Below are 14,827 nucleotides of genomic sequence, written 5' to 3'. Positions count from 1 at the left end.
TTAATAATACCCCCCTACTTATAGAAAATAACAAATTATAACTATAGTAAAAGAAAGGTAAAGAGCTTAGGTATAAGCTTTAGTTTAATAGATACTATAGCTATAAGCTCTTTATATTTAGCTATATCTTTCTCCTTAACTAAAGGGGCTTTAGGTAGGAAACCTAGGCCTAGCTATATAAGTAAGTAGTTAATATTAAATAAGTAATAAAAGATTAATATCTTAGGCTTAAAGAGAGAAAATTTTAATAGATATTATAAGGATATAAGAATATAGTATAGATAGTACTACTACTAATATTCCTTTAGTTAAAGTTAAAAGTATAGTAGTAGCCTTAGGTAGTTATTCTTAGGAAGAGGTAGTAGTTATAAAGGGTAGTTATAAAGGTTATAAAAGGTAGAAATAGTAGAGGCTAGTAGAGGATAGCGTATATATTAGAAGGTTATATCTTATAGTCTCTAGTCTATATATAATATATAATATATAGGATATAGCTTAGCTAAAAGGGTACTAAGGTCCTAATATAATTACTTCTCTTATTATCTTTATAGATGAGGAACTTGCTCTTAACCTACGCTTTACGCGTAGGAAGACTAGTAAGAATTATTATTATTACTTTCTCTAGTATACTATTAGAATATAGAGCTATCCCCTACTATTCTCTTATAGTATAAAGCAAATACTATTGCCTATAACTACCCCTTATGACGTTCTTCTTAACTTTATTCACCGGAAAACCTGTAACGCCGATGCCGACATGTTACGACTTTCCCCGGCTTTGCAGTCTAGTACGGACTATTCACGCACTACGGTAATTTATAAGGCAGCAATAAAAGGGTAGACGTAGCCTGTAGTTGGCAAACCCGAGAGAAGAACGAAACCGCAGCGATTAGAAACATTGTTTACTTGTATCCATAAGTTTGTTACATCGTCGATACTGGTATCACCACCACCACCACTATTACTTTGTCCGCTCCAGAAGCAATCACTACAATGCAAGGTCCAGCAAGGCACGTCAACCGCTTGGGAGGAGCCCGCGTCCTTATCTTCGGCGGCACCTCAGGAATTGGCTTTGCTATTGCCTCTATGGCGCTCTCCTATGGCGCATCGGTCGTGATTTGTGGCTCCTCGCAACCCAAAGTCGACTCGAAACTTGCGCTTCTTCGCTCGCTTTACCCCTCTCTTTCCCCGTCGCAGTCATTTGGCCACGCAATTGACCTCTTGGCCACCGAAACTCTCGAAGCGAACCTACGCACCATGCTTGATGACCTTACATCCAATGGCTCGAGGAAGCTGGACCACATAGCCTTCACAGCCGGCGATTCGCACTCGATTCCCTCTCTCTCGACTTTGACGATCGACGAAGCAACCCACGGTTCGAAAATCCGTCTCCTCGCTCCTCTGATCCTGGCGAAACTCCTCAGCACTGGACACTATATGCCCCTCTCCACTTCCTCCTCTTTTACCCTTACCGGCGGCGTCGGCACCACTAAACCTCTCCCAGGCTGGCTTGTCCCCTGCATATGGGGTTCTGCACTCGAAGGACTTTCAAGGGGCCTTGCAGTGGAGCTCGCGCCGCTAAGGGTCAATATTGTCAAGCCTGGGGCGGTAGAGACGGAGATGCTGGGCAGTCTATTAGGAGGGCTAGGAGAGGAGGCGAAGGAGAGGATGAAGAAGGAGTTGAATCTGCTGGGCGAGTTTGAAAGGCCTGAGGATATTGCTGAGGCGTATGGGTGGATCATGAGGGATCGGGGAGTTACAGGGACGGAGGTTGCGGTTGATGGGGGGCAGGTACTGTTAAGCAAGTGAGTTAGCAAGATAGCAAGCTTGTAAGTTGTGCGTTAGGAACAATCGTAACATCTCTACTTGGAAGCGTTGCACTATATATTGTAACAAGGACTAACATCCATGGAAGCGGCTGTTTCTGACTCGCGAGTCCACGGCCGCAGCAAGGCCAATGCCCAATACATGGTGACTGGCTTGAAAGCTGCCCGGTGTGGTTGCAAAGCCGCGTCAAACGCATCCGGTTGGAATAAGAATATAAGAGTATGCATTCGAGCCGGGTGTAGCTGATGGTATATAAAGCGCATGGGGGCGGTCATGCGTACGGCCAGTTTCATTGCAGAAGGCAGCTCTGGATCGGCATTGCATGACCAGGCAAAAGCCATTGCTATGATCAAAGAATCCAATTGTATCCTGAATGACGGGTGCGGTAGCTTTGGGCGGGGTCCGAATACAGGCGCTGGCCCCATTGCTGATTGAGAGTGGAAGAGGCTCGGAAATGCATCGAGGTGCGCGATGCCTGCATGCATGTCAGTTTCTACTCGCGCAAACTGACGATGGTAGAACTCGACGAAACATGGAGTCGTGGACGAGGCCGTAGAGTAGCGTCCAGTGCATGCGCCGGGGAACATTGTTGGTGGTCTGGAGTAAGCTGGAACATTCGATGCTGGGGGTTGTTGCGGCGTGACGCGCTCACGTGAAGCAAAGTCGGGTGGCTCGGGCGTGACCTCATAATGTCAGCATAGCCCTAGTGCATCTCACTCGCCCTTGATTTCTTGCACCTAGACGACCGCGCACGCCAACCTCGCACATCGCATCGTATCGCATCGCCTGCAGCCGAATCTCGCGACACACTCATCATCATGGGCGCACCCAAGTACCAGAACGTGCCTCAGCGCGACTCGCTCGACGAGGCAGCGTCGGCGCCGTCATATTCGCAGGCGCCACCCAGCTACCAGGCGGCCAACGACCCCCAAGAAGCCCTCCTCAGCGGCGTCGCTCGCAGCGAAAACGACAACCTGCCCGATGACTTCAAGTTTGGCGGTGTCGTGGCCGAGGCGACGCTGGACATTCGGATGGCCTTTATCCGTAAGGTGTACGCCATCTTGTAAGTAGCCCCAGGTGGCGCACAGTTGTCGCGGATGCTAACTAGACGCAGGACCGTCCAGCTCCTCGCAACGGCGGCCGTGAGCGCCCTCTCGATGATGTCGGAGTCGTACAAGAACTTTATCCAACAGACGCCATGGCTCATGTGGGTGTCGCTCATCGGCTCCTTTGTCTTCCTCGGCCTTACGTTCTGGAAGCGCAAGTCGTACCCCACAAACCTCCTGTTCCTCGCCGGCTTCACGGCCATGGAAGCCTACTCCATCTCCGTCATCGTGTCGTTTACCGACTCCAAGATTGTGCTGCAGGCCCTCTTCTTCACACTGGGCATCTTCATTGCGCTGAGCTTGTTTGCGTGCCAGAGCAAGTACGACTTCACGCACTGGGCGCCGTACCTCTTTGGCGCACTCTGGGTGGTTGTGTTATTTGGCTTCATGTCCATGTTCTTCCCCGGCAGCAACGCGGTCGATCTCGGGTACGGCGTCGTTTGCGCCCTCATCTTCTCTGGATACATCCTGGTGGACACACAGATGATCATGCGCCACTATCATGTCGAGGAGGAGATTGCGGCGTCCATCTCGCTCTACCTGGACATTATCAACCTGTTCCTCGCCATCCTGAGGATTCTCAACTCGCAGAACCAGAACTAGGAGGGAGTGCTGTAGGTGTTTAGTAGGGGTTGTGGGTTCACTTGGGACAAATTGTTAGGCGTTGTAGGCATCATTTTCTGCAAGCTGAGAAGCGTATGGATGGGACTACGCGATTGAGCTTGGATAGCTGTTTGTACCTTAGACCTGTAGTAATGCAACCACGACGACTGCACTCGTTGATGCCGTCTTTGACAGCTGTGAGTGAGCATTGCCGGGGTTGTTCCGAGAGCTGTGCACGCACATCAGGTCAGGCCATGGCGGGGTATTGTGGGGCGGCAGAGGGCGTGGGGGGTTTCATTGGCTGGGCAAGGTGAAACGCGCACAACCCTGGAGTTTTGGGGCAGGAGCACGAAGCTTCATGGCTTGGCACGTGGATATTTGCAGGAACCCGACGATAACGGCTGCAGGGGCTGCATCTGGGAGCAGACGAGCACGGCACAGGGCTTGCAGAGTGCTTCCTCGTAGGATTGCCACCTCCTTTTTTTTTCTCTCGTCACAACGGTCTCTCGTCCGCCCTGTCCCTCTCGCCCTCGGTGGCGGACGCTGCAAGTCGAGTTAGGCGAGCCCCATTTTCCGAGTGGTGGCCCAGAGAGTAGCGCGCTCCGGCATCACAGGTACAGCGATTGCTGCTAGCTAGCTCCCGCGACACCTGTCCAAAAATACAGCGGTAGCATTTGGATACTCTACCAGGCAGTCGTTTGCTCAGACACAAGCACACACACAGATACAAATCTGCGTGGCCAGCTCAGGAGATTGTTGATGCGCGCTTGCCCCATCCATCTCTAAACCCTGAATATCTTTGCTTGGAACCACCACACCGCTTCCTCGACAACACCACTCAGACTCGTCTGCCCGCGCGCAATTCGCTCCCCTGCGCGCCTATTCCCCTCGCACGCTTCCGAGAAGCTCCAATCCCCATTCTTTTCCCGCCTCCCATTGCTCAATGGCTGTTGGTTGCTGAGAGACACGCACCCACCCGACCACGTTCGTTCGCTAAGACGTGATTGTCGAGCCGGCCATTGAACTTGCACCCATACACCCACGCGCCGCCTCCACCCCCAAAACCCTGTGTCCGACTGCTTTCTCCACGGGGCACGCCTTTGTTCCGCCCATTGACCCCACGATCGGTCCGCCTTTCGACTGCCAACACCACACGCTCGCTCCCCACCGCGCGCCCTATTGCAACTAGCCGCCATGGCGACAAAACCCCACGGCGACGGCGTGTTGCACAAGACACGTCCGGTTGACATGCACACCCACAAGGCATCGTCCGAGCCCAAAAGGCCCAAGACGCAGCCAAAGAAAGTCGACAATGAGGGGCTCATGGCCTCGCTCTGCAACCTCGTCTGCGAACACCAGATTGGTATGCCGACGCATTGCTCCTGAAAATTGATCCCATACTGACTGCGACTCCTACTACCACAGGCATCTCCGTCAACCTCCTCACCCTCCTCTGCCTCACCCACACATTCTTCCCCCGCGCCCGAAGCCGCACCTCCAAGTTCTTGCACATGTCGTACTACAACGCCGAGACGGACATGTACGGCTGTGGCACCGACGATCTGTCCTTTGTCCTACTGTGGACCGTCATATTCACTGGCGTGCGCGTAGCAGTCATGGAATACATGCTCGATCCCCTAGCGAGGCTAGGTGGTATTCGGACAAAAAAGGGGCTTGATAGGTTCAAGGAGCAGGCATGGCTCATCGTCTATTACGTTGCGTCGTGGTCTCTGGGCATGGTACGTCACTCCACAACGGATCTTGCACAAAGGGCAAATGCTAACAAAGGCGACAGTACATCATGTACCACTCCGACTTCTGGCTCGACCTCCACGGCATTTGGGAAGGCTGGCCTTTCCGGGAAGTGGATGGCCTGTTCAAGTGGTACTATCTCGTCCAATGGGGCTTCTGGGTCCAGCAGATTCTCGTCGTCAACATTGAGGAAAAGCGCAAGGACTATGCGCAAATGTTCACGCACCACATCTTCACCACCGCCCTCATGTTCCTGTCGTACGGTTACTTTCACATGCGCGTCGGCATCGTCATCCTTACCATCATGGACTTTGTCGACATCATCTTGCCTGTAAGTCGTTTGTACACAACCCAAGAGGAACGTGGAAACTAACAAGCCAGACCGCCAAACTCCTCAAGTACATGGGCTACTCCAACGCCTGCGACTACGCCTTCGGTCTCTTCGTCATCTCCTGGATCGTCACCCGCCACGTCCTGTACATGATGGTCTGCTGGTCCATCTACGCCTACGCACCCGTCGACATGGCACCCGGCTGCTACCTTACCGACTCCACCTCGAAGCAAACCTCGTTCGTCCCCGCATCCAATGCATCACAATTTGAAGCCTACGGCGGTAACAATCACTGGGGAAACCTCCTCAAAGCATACAGCGATCGCAACGGGCCCATTTGCTGGAACCCGCAAATCCGCTACTACTTCCTCGCGCTTCTCCTCACCCTCCAGCTCTTCTGCTGCATATGGTTCGCAACTATTGCAAAGGTCGTGTACAAGGTGCTCAAGGGCAATGCGCCCGAGGATCTGCGTTCCGACGATGAGGGCGAGGATGAGGAAGTCGAGGTCGACCAGACCAATACTATTTTCAACATGGCGACTACATGTGGCGAGAGCGGCATGAGCGCAAGTACCATGACTGCACAGCCAAAGGAAGAGGAAGTCGGTGTCGATGGCCTGACTTTTGCTCGTCTGAATGGCGCGGGTCAGCGACGACAGGCAAAGAGGGAGAGTGCAAGGGAAAGTGCGAGGGTGAGTGGGATTAGTATTCCTGGTCATGGGGATCGTAAGGAGCTATTGGGGAGGATTGGGTGTGATAAGCCTTCTTGAGCTTGTCAACTTTCTCCGGTGATGAGTATCTTGAAGTCTTTTTTTATTTTTTGCAATCAGTCGCGAAAAGTATTCGCGTGCGTCAGAGGCGTGTAGCACCCCGTGGAAGTTGGAGTTTGAAACATTTTTTTCGCTTTGCCCAATCGTGTCAAGGTTGCGAAGGAATGTCACTAGGGGTGTTATTCCGATGTGGTCGGTGATACATGTATACTATACCCCTACAATTCGAATTTAGAGCGTTTATAGGTCATGAGCGTGTTTATGAATATCTTACTGCTGTACGTCAAACGTCATGTACATGTGAGTGGGTGCTACGTTCGTGAGTGGCCATCTCAAACTTGCTACGAAACGGTCTGTTCATGTAATCCCACTCTCAGACCTCGGCTCATGGCTAGTGTGAGAGTGGCATGGTGGGGCTGAACATAGGTACCAACAACAAGCGTGTACCTCGGATGACCGTCGACAAGAAACACTGAACAAAAACACGTACTGTGAACAATTCGTCTGCATTGTTTCACAATCCATAGCTGGAAATTGTATCGTAAACGACAACCCCTCACGGCTGTGGTCATATCAATACCTTCACATCAAAAGTGCACTGATTATCTATGCTAACAGCATCCCACGATTCCCCGTTATACACTCCCCCCAACAACCACGCCAACATCAACTAAAAAACCGGACAAAGTCAACACAAGAATAAAACATGACGACGCCAGACAACACTGCTGTTCCTTCACCCCCCTTTTACACACACATTCCCAACATCAACAACCTACGCCTAGCTACACATGCTCTCACAACAAAATCCGGTGCAACGCTTCGCCCAAACCTACTCTTCCGCAGTGCCGAAGTTTCAAAGGTCAATACTGAGGGTTGGGCAGCTCTGCGAAAGCTAGGTATCGGCCACGTCTTCGACCTACGCAGCAAACCCGAGATAGACAAGAGCCGTTCGAACAACAGCAAGGACGACGGAAATGTCGAGGTATGGAGTGAAGAGTCAGGGATGCGAGAGGCGGGCGTGGAGCGCACGTGGGTGCCCGTGTTTGAAGAAAGCGATTATGGTCCCGATCGCTTGGCGGAACGGTTCGCAAAGTATATGGATAAGGATGTACAAGGCTTTGTGGAAGCGTACTTGGAGTTTTTGAAGAGTGGGGGAAGTGCGTATGGCAGTATACTACGGTATCTGGCGAGGCTACCAGCACCGGGGGAAGAAGAAGAAGAAGAAGAAGAAGAAGAAGAAGGGAAAGGAGCAAGGGTACAGGGTGCGTTGATACATTGCACGGCGGGCAAAGATCGAACGGGCATGTTCTTTGGTCTACTGTTCGATTTTCTCGGTGTCCCCCGTGCGCAGATTGCAGAAGAGTACCATCTCACGCAACTCGGCCTCGCTAGCATCCGCGAAGAATTCATCGCGCATTTATTGGAGAGCCCTACTTTCACTAAGTACATGACTGCGCAGGCATCCGGGACACCCATCCCCCCGGAAAATATTGCTGAAGCTTTGCACGACGACGCGGCGAGTGGATCACTGGCTGGCAAAGATGATCGTAAAGAGATTTCAAAAGAGATTCTAGAAAAGGGAAGGGAAGCCGCATCACGGATGGTGAGCGCGAGGAAGGAAAGTATGCTGGGAGCGCTGAAGATGCTGGATAGTCAGTTTGGTGGGGCGGAACGGTACATGAGGGACGTTTGTGGACTTGGTGATGGAGAGTTGGAGGCGTTGAGGAGGAATCTTCTGCTTGGATATGGAGATGGGACGTGACTACGAGTGCATAGGAGGAGGAAGGCAGGTAGGCTGTGAAGGGTATAGATCGCGCACTGTTATCAAAAGGGTGTGATTACAATGGCCTAGTTAGGACTTGCGATATATGTCACCTGTCCGTCTAATCTCTTCTTCAACGTCCTTCCCCCTCCCCGCAGCTTCCAATTTTCTTACCAACGGTAAGACCTCCTTTCCAAAGCGTTCAAGATCCTCTTCATAGTGCAAATGCGCCGTGAGCACCAAGTCCACCCCCAAACTCTTTAGCAAAAGAATCCGATCTGCAATCTGCTCTTTGGTACCGATCAGTTTGGTCTTGAAACCGTCATTGTATTGCACCAAGTCTTCGAGCTTGCTATCCGCCCACATGCCCTTTTTGTTCCCAGTGCTGGCACCCGCTTGTTGCACTGCTTCACGGAAAGCTTCGACAGCTTCCGTGTCAGCCTTGCCTTGAATCTCTTTCAGTACACGGATTGCCTCCTCTTCTGTTTCGCGGATGATAACGAAGCCGTTGACGGCAAATTTCACTTTGCCCTCTCGTCCAAACTTCCGCGCGCGCTCCTTCACGTCCGCAATCTGCTCACGGAAACCATCCAAGTCGTTACCGTTCATGAAGTACCAATCGCTGACCTCGGCGCCGTTGTTCCTCGCATCATCACTATTCCCGCCTTGAAAGATCTCCGGGTGCGGTTTCTGGAGCGGCTTAGGCGCCAACTTGTAGTTTCGGAACTGATAAAAGTCGCCACCAAAACTGAAGCCCTCATCGCCCGCAGTCCAGATCCCCTTCAATGCGCGGATGAACTCGTTAGACCGTCGATATCGCTCCGCATGCTCGAGCCACCATTGCCCAACGGCCGTAAACTCGCTCTTGTTCCAGCCTGAAACAATATTGACAGCGATGCGCCCATTGGTGTAGTTATCGATGCTCGCAATCTGTTTTGCAGCAATGGTGGGATTCCATGGTCCGGGAAGTATTGCCGCGATGAGCTTGATGCGCTCAGTACTGTGCAAAAGCGCTTGAGACAAGGAAACACTCTCATGCTGGTTTTCGGCTCCATATGAGGCGGTGAACCGGATCTGAGTGAGCGCATACTCGAACCCGTATGCTTCGGCTGTCTTGGCGTAGCGTACGTTGGATGGCAGGTCCCATTTTGTCTTTTGAGGAATCTTGGAGACGACGAGGCCACCTGAGACATTAGGGACCCAGTATGCAAACAAAAGACGATCAGGATCCTGGTTAAGGTCTAGTTGCTCTGTAGGCGTATAGCCATCTGTTGGATTAACAGAATGTCCATTTGTGCCATTGGTTTTATCGCTCTCAGTGGCTTCTAAGGACATGGTCAGTCTTGCTGCTCTACCAGAATGATAGTGTTCCAACAATGTTACCTGTCTTTTGTCTCTTTCGTGCCGACATTTTGTTCAGAAGAGAGAACTGAAACTCGGGCGCGAGGGCAACAAGATATGCTAGGAAGAACAGCTGAATTTCGATGCTATGTGATGTCGACCTGAAGTGCCGTCGTGGATAGGATACGCGCATAGCAAGCGTGGATTGCGTGCTACGAACCCATCCGTGAGAACTGTGGGGTTGACGCAGTTTTGGTTTTAGCTGCGTAGATCGTGGTTTATTCGACAAGGATCTGACAATCCCAGCATGTCGGTCATGTGGACGATAAGCTGTGGTTCAAAAGCCCGCGACAGCTTTAGATCTCCGACATCTTCAATTGGCTGCTAAGGCTCTTCGGTCGCATATCGATGAGACAATCCGCGAGCCCCAAGACGTTATGTGCCGTACGTTGCAGGGAGACAACCCTATGAGTAAAACCCCGCACTGTAGTGCATGTGCTCCAGCATACTGCCCTCCGACTGAAATTTGAATTCGTTTCGGCGCGATTACGATGCTGAACATCGTCCAGTGCTGTCAGTAATGCCGAAGCACGTAATAAACCATTGTATAGTCGTGATGACTGCGCAAAGACAGCAGAGACATTCCGCGTCCATACCGGGATCACATCAAGTATATCGCCATGTCCATTCAATACAAAAAGCTCTGGTTCAGAGTTAGTTGGTTGCATGTAAATTTCCGTGCACAAAGACAAGCATGCCTGACTTTTCGACAATCGACATGAACAGCAAGAGCAGCGCTGGCACCACTGATGTCGAGAAGCAGCTCACCCATGAGGGTCCCATTGCGTCCATCGCAGCCCCGAAGACCTTGGGTGCCGGAGTAAGTGTCGCTGGAGAAATGATATCTTGTTTCGCTAAGTTGTCAAGACAGCACTGCCCATCGGAGTATTCGCGACGACTCTGACTACCCTATCGCTCTGTCTAATGGAATGGCGAGGGGTAACTACAGCCAATGTCTTCATAGCCAACTTTTTCTTCGCGGCGGCTTTCGGTGAGTTGTAGGCATACGTAGGGTATGGTAAGAGTTGGCTGACTCCATACTAGGCTTGGTGGTCACTGCCCAATGGGAGCTGTCCGTCGGCAATGGTTTTGGGTACACAGTTTTTAGTGCCTTTGGTCTGTTCTATGCTGGCTATGGTGCGATCCTGACACCAGCTTTTGGAGTGGAGGCAGCGTATGGAGACAATGTGGAGGAATACAACAATGCTCTTGGTTTCTTCATGATCAGTCAGTTGCACTGGACCACCAAGAAACAAGAGCGCCACTAACAATAGCGCAGTGTGGACGGTTTTCGCGTTGGTGTTCCTTGTAGCCTCACTGCCGACGAACTTGGTATACATCATCATCTTCTTCTGCGTAGAGCTAGGATTCCTCTTGGTCTCGGCTTCTTACTTTGCCGTGGCAGATGGGAATCCAGCTGCGTCCATCTCTCTCAAGAAGGGCGGTGGTGCATTCTGCTTCTTGGCTGGACTGACTGGGTGGTACTTGACGTTTGCCCTGTTACTGAAAGACTCTATTGTCGAGTTACCACTGGGCGACACTTCGAGGTTCTTCGCGAAGAGCAGAAAGGCGTGATGAGCGATAAGCAATGCTCGGCTTGGCGGGAGTACCAGGAGGCACTTCGTCGATGGGCAGTCTGTTGAACACTGTGATGGGTGATGTTGAGCCGGGATTGAGGATGATGCGATTGAGGGGTTAGATAGCGAACGCGGTTGGGGTTCGTTGGTGGGCTCGGACGTAAGACTAGTCTATCTCGAGCTTAGCACATTTGCGTAGACGCGAGTATCCCTGTCATCAGCCTTTGTCAACGCGTCTCACTCCCATACTCACGCATTCACATGTTGTAACGCTACCGCATTCTGCGCTCTACCCCTAACGATATCGCCACGATGCATTGCTATTGGTATGCCGGCAGACAAGTCGATCCTGACAATGTCGGCGGCACATCCTTGCCTCCACCCTCCGTTCTGATAACCACCCACATTCTGCTAATCTACTCAACCTCAGCCACACAGAGGGGTCGAAGGTGAGATGATAGCACGCAATATTTTGGGGCTCTCGTATCATGCCGAATCATGCTTAGCGAGTGCCTGCATATAAGGACACGCAATGGAAGGGGGAGGATGCACGCCACGTAACTAGGCTTCATCAACATCTCACATACGCACACGATGGCTATCACTAACGGAACCAATGATTCGATTGGCAACGCACAGAGTGTGGATTTCAGGGATCCGGTCGTTTATACCGAGTATGAGAAGCAGTGGTCGTCAATCCCAGAAGATGAAGCAGGTTGGCTCCACCGTGCGCAAGAGGTCGCAGATGTTCTTGCCACCGATGCTGTCGTGCGAGACCAAGAGAACAAATCTCCAAGAGCGGAAGTAGCTCTACTAAAGCACTCTGGGCTTCTCAAGCTTCTGGGTCCAAAGCAGTATGGCGGCGGTGGTCAGCAATGGAGTGTTGCCTACAGGGCGATTCGGAAGGTAGCTGAAGCCGACGGGTACGATCGATCTTTCCTTTTCGCGCATGTGTATTAACTGTCATAGCTCGATTGGCATGCTGCTCGGATACCACCTCCTATGGTCGACCACAGCGAACATTGTCGGTTCGCCTGAGCAGGCCGATCGCTTCCAGAAGCTCATAGTCGAGAACAACTATTTTATAGGAGGGGCCGTCAATCCCAGGGATAGCGATTTATCGATCAAATCCGATGGCGCCAACATCGTGTTCAACGGGTTCAAGTTCTTCAATACTGGCGGTGTTGTTTCCGATCTTACTGTTCTCGAGGGTGTCTATGAAGGCACCGGCAACCACATCTTCGCTTTCGCAAAGACCAATCAGCCCGGTATCCAATTCGGACATGATTGGAACAACATTGGCCTACGCTTGACGGAGTCTGGTAGCGTGAGAATCTCCGACGTGAGTGTGCCCTGGGCAGATGCGCTCGGCTGGAACGCGGAGAAAAAGGAACCAGATCCGCACGCACTGCAGATACCTTTTGCAACGCTACTCCTCCCAACCATTCAGCTTGTCTTCAGCAACTTCTATCTGGGTATTGCTCTTGGCGCACAGAAATACGCAGCAAAATATACGGTGAAGGGCACTCGAGCGTGGCCATTCGGTGGTGACGTAAGCAGGCTAGAATGGCACAGGCTCAGAGCAAGTCGCTAACATACGGCTAGAACAAAGAAAAGGCGACAGACGAGTTTTACATTCTCGAGCGCTATGGAAATTTCCACGCTCACCTCCGTGCCGCCTCGGCCCTAGCAGACAGGGCAGGCCAAGAAGTCGATGCTATCTTGGACAAGTATGCAGGCAATTTGGACACCCGTGGTAAGCTAACGGCACGGCAACGAGGCGAGCTGGCAGAGTGGGTCGCAAGCGTCAAAGTCGTCACAACAGATACTAGCTTACGAGTTACTTCTGGGGTGTTCGAGGTCACAGGTGCAAAGGCAACGAGCCAGAAAGTGGGCTTAGATCGGTTCTGGAGGGACGTCAGAACGCACACACTCCATGATCCCGTCGCTTATAAGAATCGGGAGCTAGGGAGGTTTGAGCTGCTGGATGAGATCCCAGAGCCTACATGGTATACGTGAAAGCAATATCTGGATCAAGCAAGGATGCGAGAATCCAGCATATTCAAGTTCAGACAAGACTAAGGAATGTTTGAACCCTAGCGACACTCAACGCCTTGGCTGCTTTTTGCTTCACTACCCCAAATGTATCTTCATTGGTCCAGAACTCATAGTCTGCAGCACCTTCGCCTGACTTGTTGATCCGCCAAACCATCCATGGCACCTTAGCTCGTTGAGGATGTGAATATGCTGACCTTCAACACAGACCTTGTCGGAACCTGTCGCGTCAAGTTCCTCAAGAAGGACAAGTTTCTTAGAGATCTGAGCGTGCTGCAACGCAACAGGTGCTTTGTCGCGTCAGTCGGAAACGCCGCTGTAGGAACAAATGCCGATGGGGTCGACGGTCGCGCAGCTCCAATTTCCGGGAATGTCGGAGTTGGGAATTCGTTTCCACCGCCTGCAAACAGCCAGGTCATTATCACGGACCGCGGAGTGTAGTATCATGCAATAGCGTGACCAGAACACTCACCTGTTGAGACGAGCATCGCACTGCTCCCCATGACGCTTCGCATCTTCTTTCTCCGGTCGCACCACCATTCTGGTGCGGGTGCAGTGTTGTGGCGCAAATATCCTTGCCCTTCGTTCTGAATGTGGAAGGAGAAGATGTAATCAGAAAGACCCTTCCATTGCAGCCCGCCTGAGATCAGATGATTCTTGTGTTGGACAGTGTGCTTGAGACGATTTTCGAACCCTTCGACTCACGATGCTGGACCATAGTCGCCATCTGACCCACTTCATCCCACGGTACTGCCGGTGGTGACGCAAATCAGCTTCAGCAAATTACGGTTTCCTCAATTCCCAGCGATGTTAACCATCAGGTTCACTTGAATGAGAAGATTCGCAAGGAAAAGGATGAAGGATGCGATTGTCGAAGTCGCAAATTGGCGATGCATCTTGTTAGAAGAACATCACATCGTTCTGAGCGGTAGGCGTCTTCGCGCATTCAACGGCAGCCATTTGTATTTGGATGCGTACGTATCTGTATGGAAAATGTGTTAATGTCTGTAAGAGTTCGATTTTCGTCTGACGATGATACTACCAGTTCGCCAGCAACCCAATTAATAGTGCCCAGGTGGTCATGTATTGCAATGATCAGCTTGATACCCCGATCATGGGCCTCGACCATCAGTTGATCGATCCCGCGTAATTGGGTGTCATCATATATGCCGACTTGCTGTGGCTCGATGTCTGGTATGTCGACGGAACCAGCATCCTTGTTGTCCTGGAGCGTGTGTGAGATGAAGATGCGCAGCGTCCTGAGCTCAGCATCCCTGACAGCGTTGAGTATAGCTAGACAATCAGATCTTTGTACAGTATGTCAAAGTCGAAGAAGATCTCAGCTCGTTTTACTCTTGATAGGCATGTAGGACATAAGAGTTGACCCCAACCTAGCTCAAAGAAATGGTCCTGTCATTGGGTGACTGCGCCGCTGAGACGGATGTATGTATCCAGAGCGTAAGTATGCACTTGCTGAGCTGCATAACAGTGTCCGGCCCGGCTTGATACACTGCAGTCCTGTTGAATACCGAGGCAGAAGTGACATCGGCCATATCGACTAGCCGGGCATCAACGATGTGTCGTAGCCGTGCGGTGTTTCATCTTTCTTTACGGCTTCTCAATGTTCTCCCGAGTAGTTT

At 51.4% G+C, this 14,827-nt stretch overlaps 5 protein-coding genes across 5 annotated transcripts; 4 read left to right on the top strand and 1 right to left on the bottom strand.

The window, feature by feature from the left end:
- The first annotated feature begins 2,557 nt into the window (after positions 1–2,557).
- On the top strand, positions 2,558–3,750 carry ACET3X_007859 (uncharacterized protein). The gene is made up of 2 exons (XM_069454051.1): positions 2,558–2,890; positions 2,942–3,750. The coding sequence occupies exons 1-2, from the start codon at positions 2,646–2,648 to the stop codon at positions 3,534–3,536; spliced, it is 840 nt and encodes a 279-aa protein (XP_069305022.1). The 5' UTR covers positions 2,558–2,645; the 3' UTR covers positions 3,537–3,750.
- Positions 3,751–4,730: 980 nt separating this feature from the next.
- On the top strand, positions 4,731–6,389 carry ACET3X_007858 (uncharacterized protein; the record flags this gene model as incomplete). Its single annotated transcript, XM_069454050.1, has 4 exons — positions 4,731–4,899; positions 4,962–5,275; positions 5,332–5,619; positions 5,670–6,389. 4 exons carry the CDS (start codon positions 4,731–4,733, stop codon positions 6,387–6,389), a joined length of 1,491 nt encoding a protein of 496 aa, XP_069305021.1.
- A 1,854-nt stretch (positions 6,390–8,243) lies between these two features.
- On the bottom strand, positions 8,244–9,565 carry ACET3X_007857 (uncharacterized protein; the record flags this gene model as incomplete). The annotated part of the gene is made up of 2 exons (XM_069454049.1): positions 8,244–9,479; positions 9,538–9,565. The coding sequence occupies 2 exons, from the start codon at positions 9,563–9,565 to the stop codon at positions 8,245–8,247; spliced, it is 1,263 nt and encodes a 420-aa protein (XP_069305020.1). The 3' UTR covers position 8,244.
- Positions 9,566–10,249: 684 nt separating this feature from the next.
- ACET3X_007856 (uncharacterized protein) lies at positions 10,250–11,130 on the top strand (the record flags this gene model as incomplete). The annotated part of the gene is made up of 4 exons (XM_069454048.1): positions 10,250–10,375; positions 10,423–10,546; positions 10,600–10,782; positions 10,835–11,130. 4 exons carry the CDS (start codon positions 10,250–10,252, stop codon positions 11,128–11,130), a joined length of 729 nt encoding a protein of 242 aa, XP_069305019.1.
- Positions 11,131–11,726: 596 nt separating this feature from the next.
- Positions 11,727–13,628, top strand: ACET3X_007855 (uncharacterized protein; the record flags this gene model as incomplete). Its single annotated transcript, XM_069454047.1, has 4 exons — positions 11,727–12,055; positions 12,102–12,684; positions 12,738–12,888; positions 13,396–13,628. The coding sequence occupies 4 exons, from the start codon at positions 11,727–11,729 to the stop codon at positions 13,626–13,628; spliced, it is 1,296 nt and encodes a 431-aa protein (XP_069305018.1).
- Positions 13,629–14,827: the final 1,199 nt, after the last annotated feature.

Source organism: Alternaria dauci, chromosome 7, assembly GCF_042100115.1.
Source record: "Alternaria dauci strain A2016 chromosome 7, whole genome shotgun sequence".
NCBI lineage: Eukaryota > Fungi > Ascomycota > Dothideomycetes > Pleosporales > Pleosporaceae > Alternaria > Alternaria dauci.
Note: the sequence above shows the minus strand (reverse complement) of the source record. Positions and strands in the feature narration are given on the sequence as shown.

What these genes read in the sequence shown, in the direction of transcription:
- ACET3X_007859 (XM_069454051.1), top strand. Translation starts at nt 2,646, where the DNA reads ATGGGCGCACCCAAGTACCAGAACGTGCCTCAGCGCGACTCGCTCGAC. An exon ending in CGTAAGGTGTACGCCATCTT is followed by an intron (nt 2,891 to 2,941) that starts GTAAGTAGCCCC and finishes AACTAGACGCAG; the next exon opens with GACCGTCCAGCTCCTCGCAA.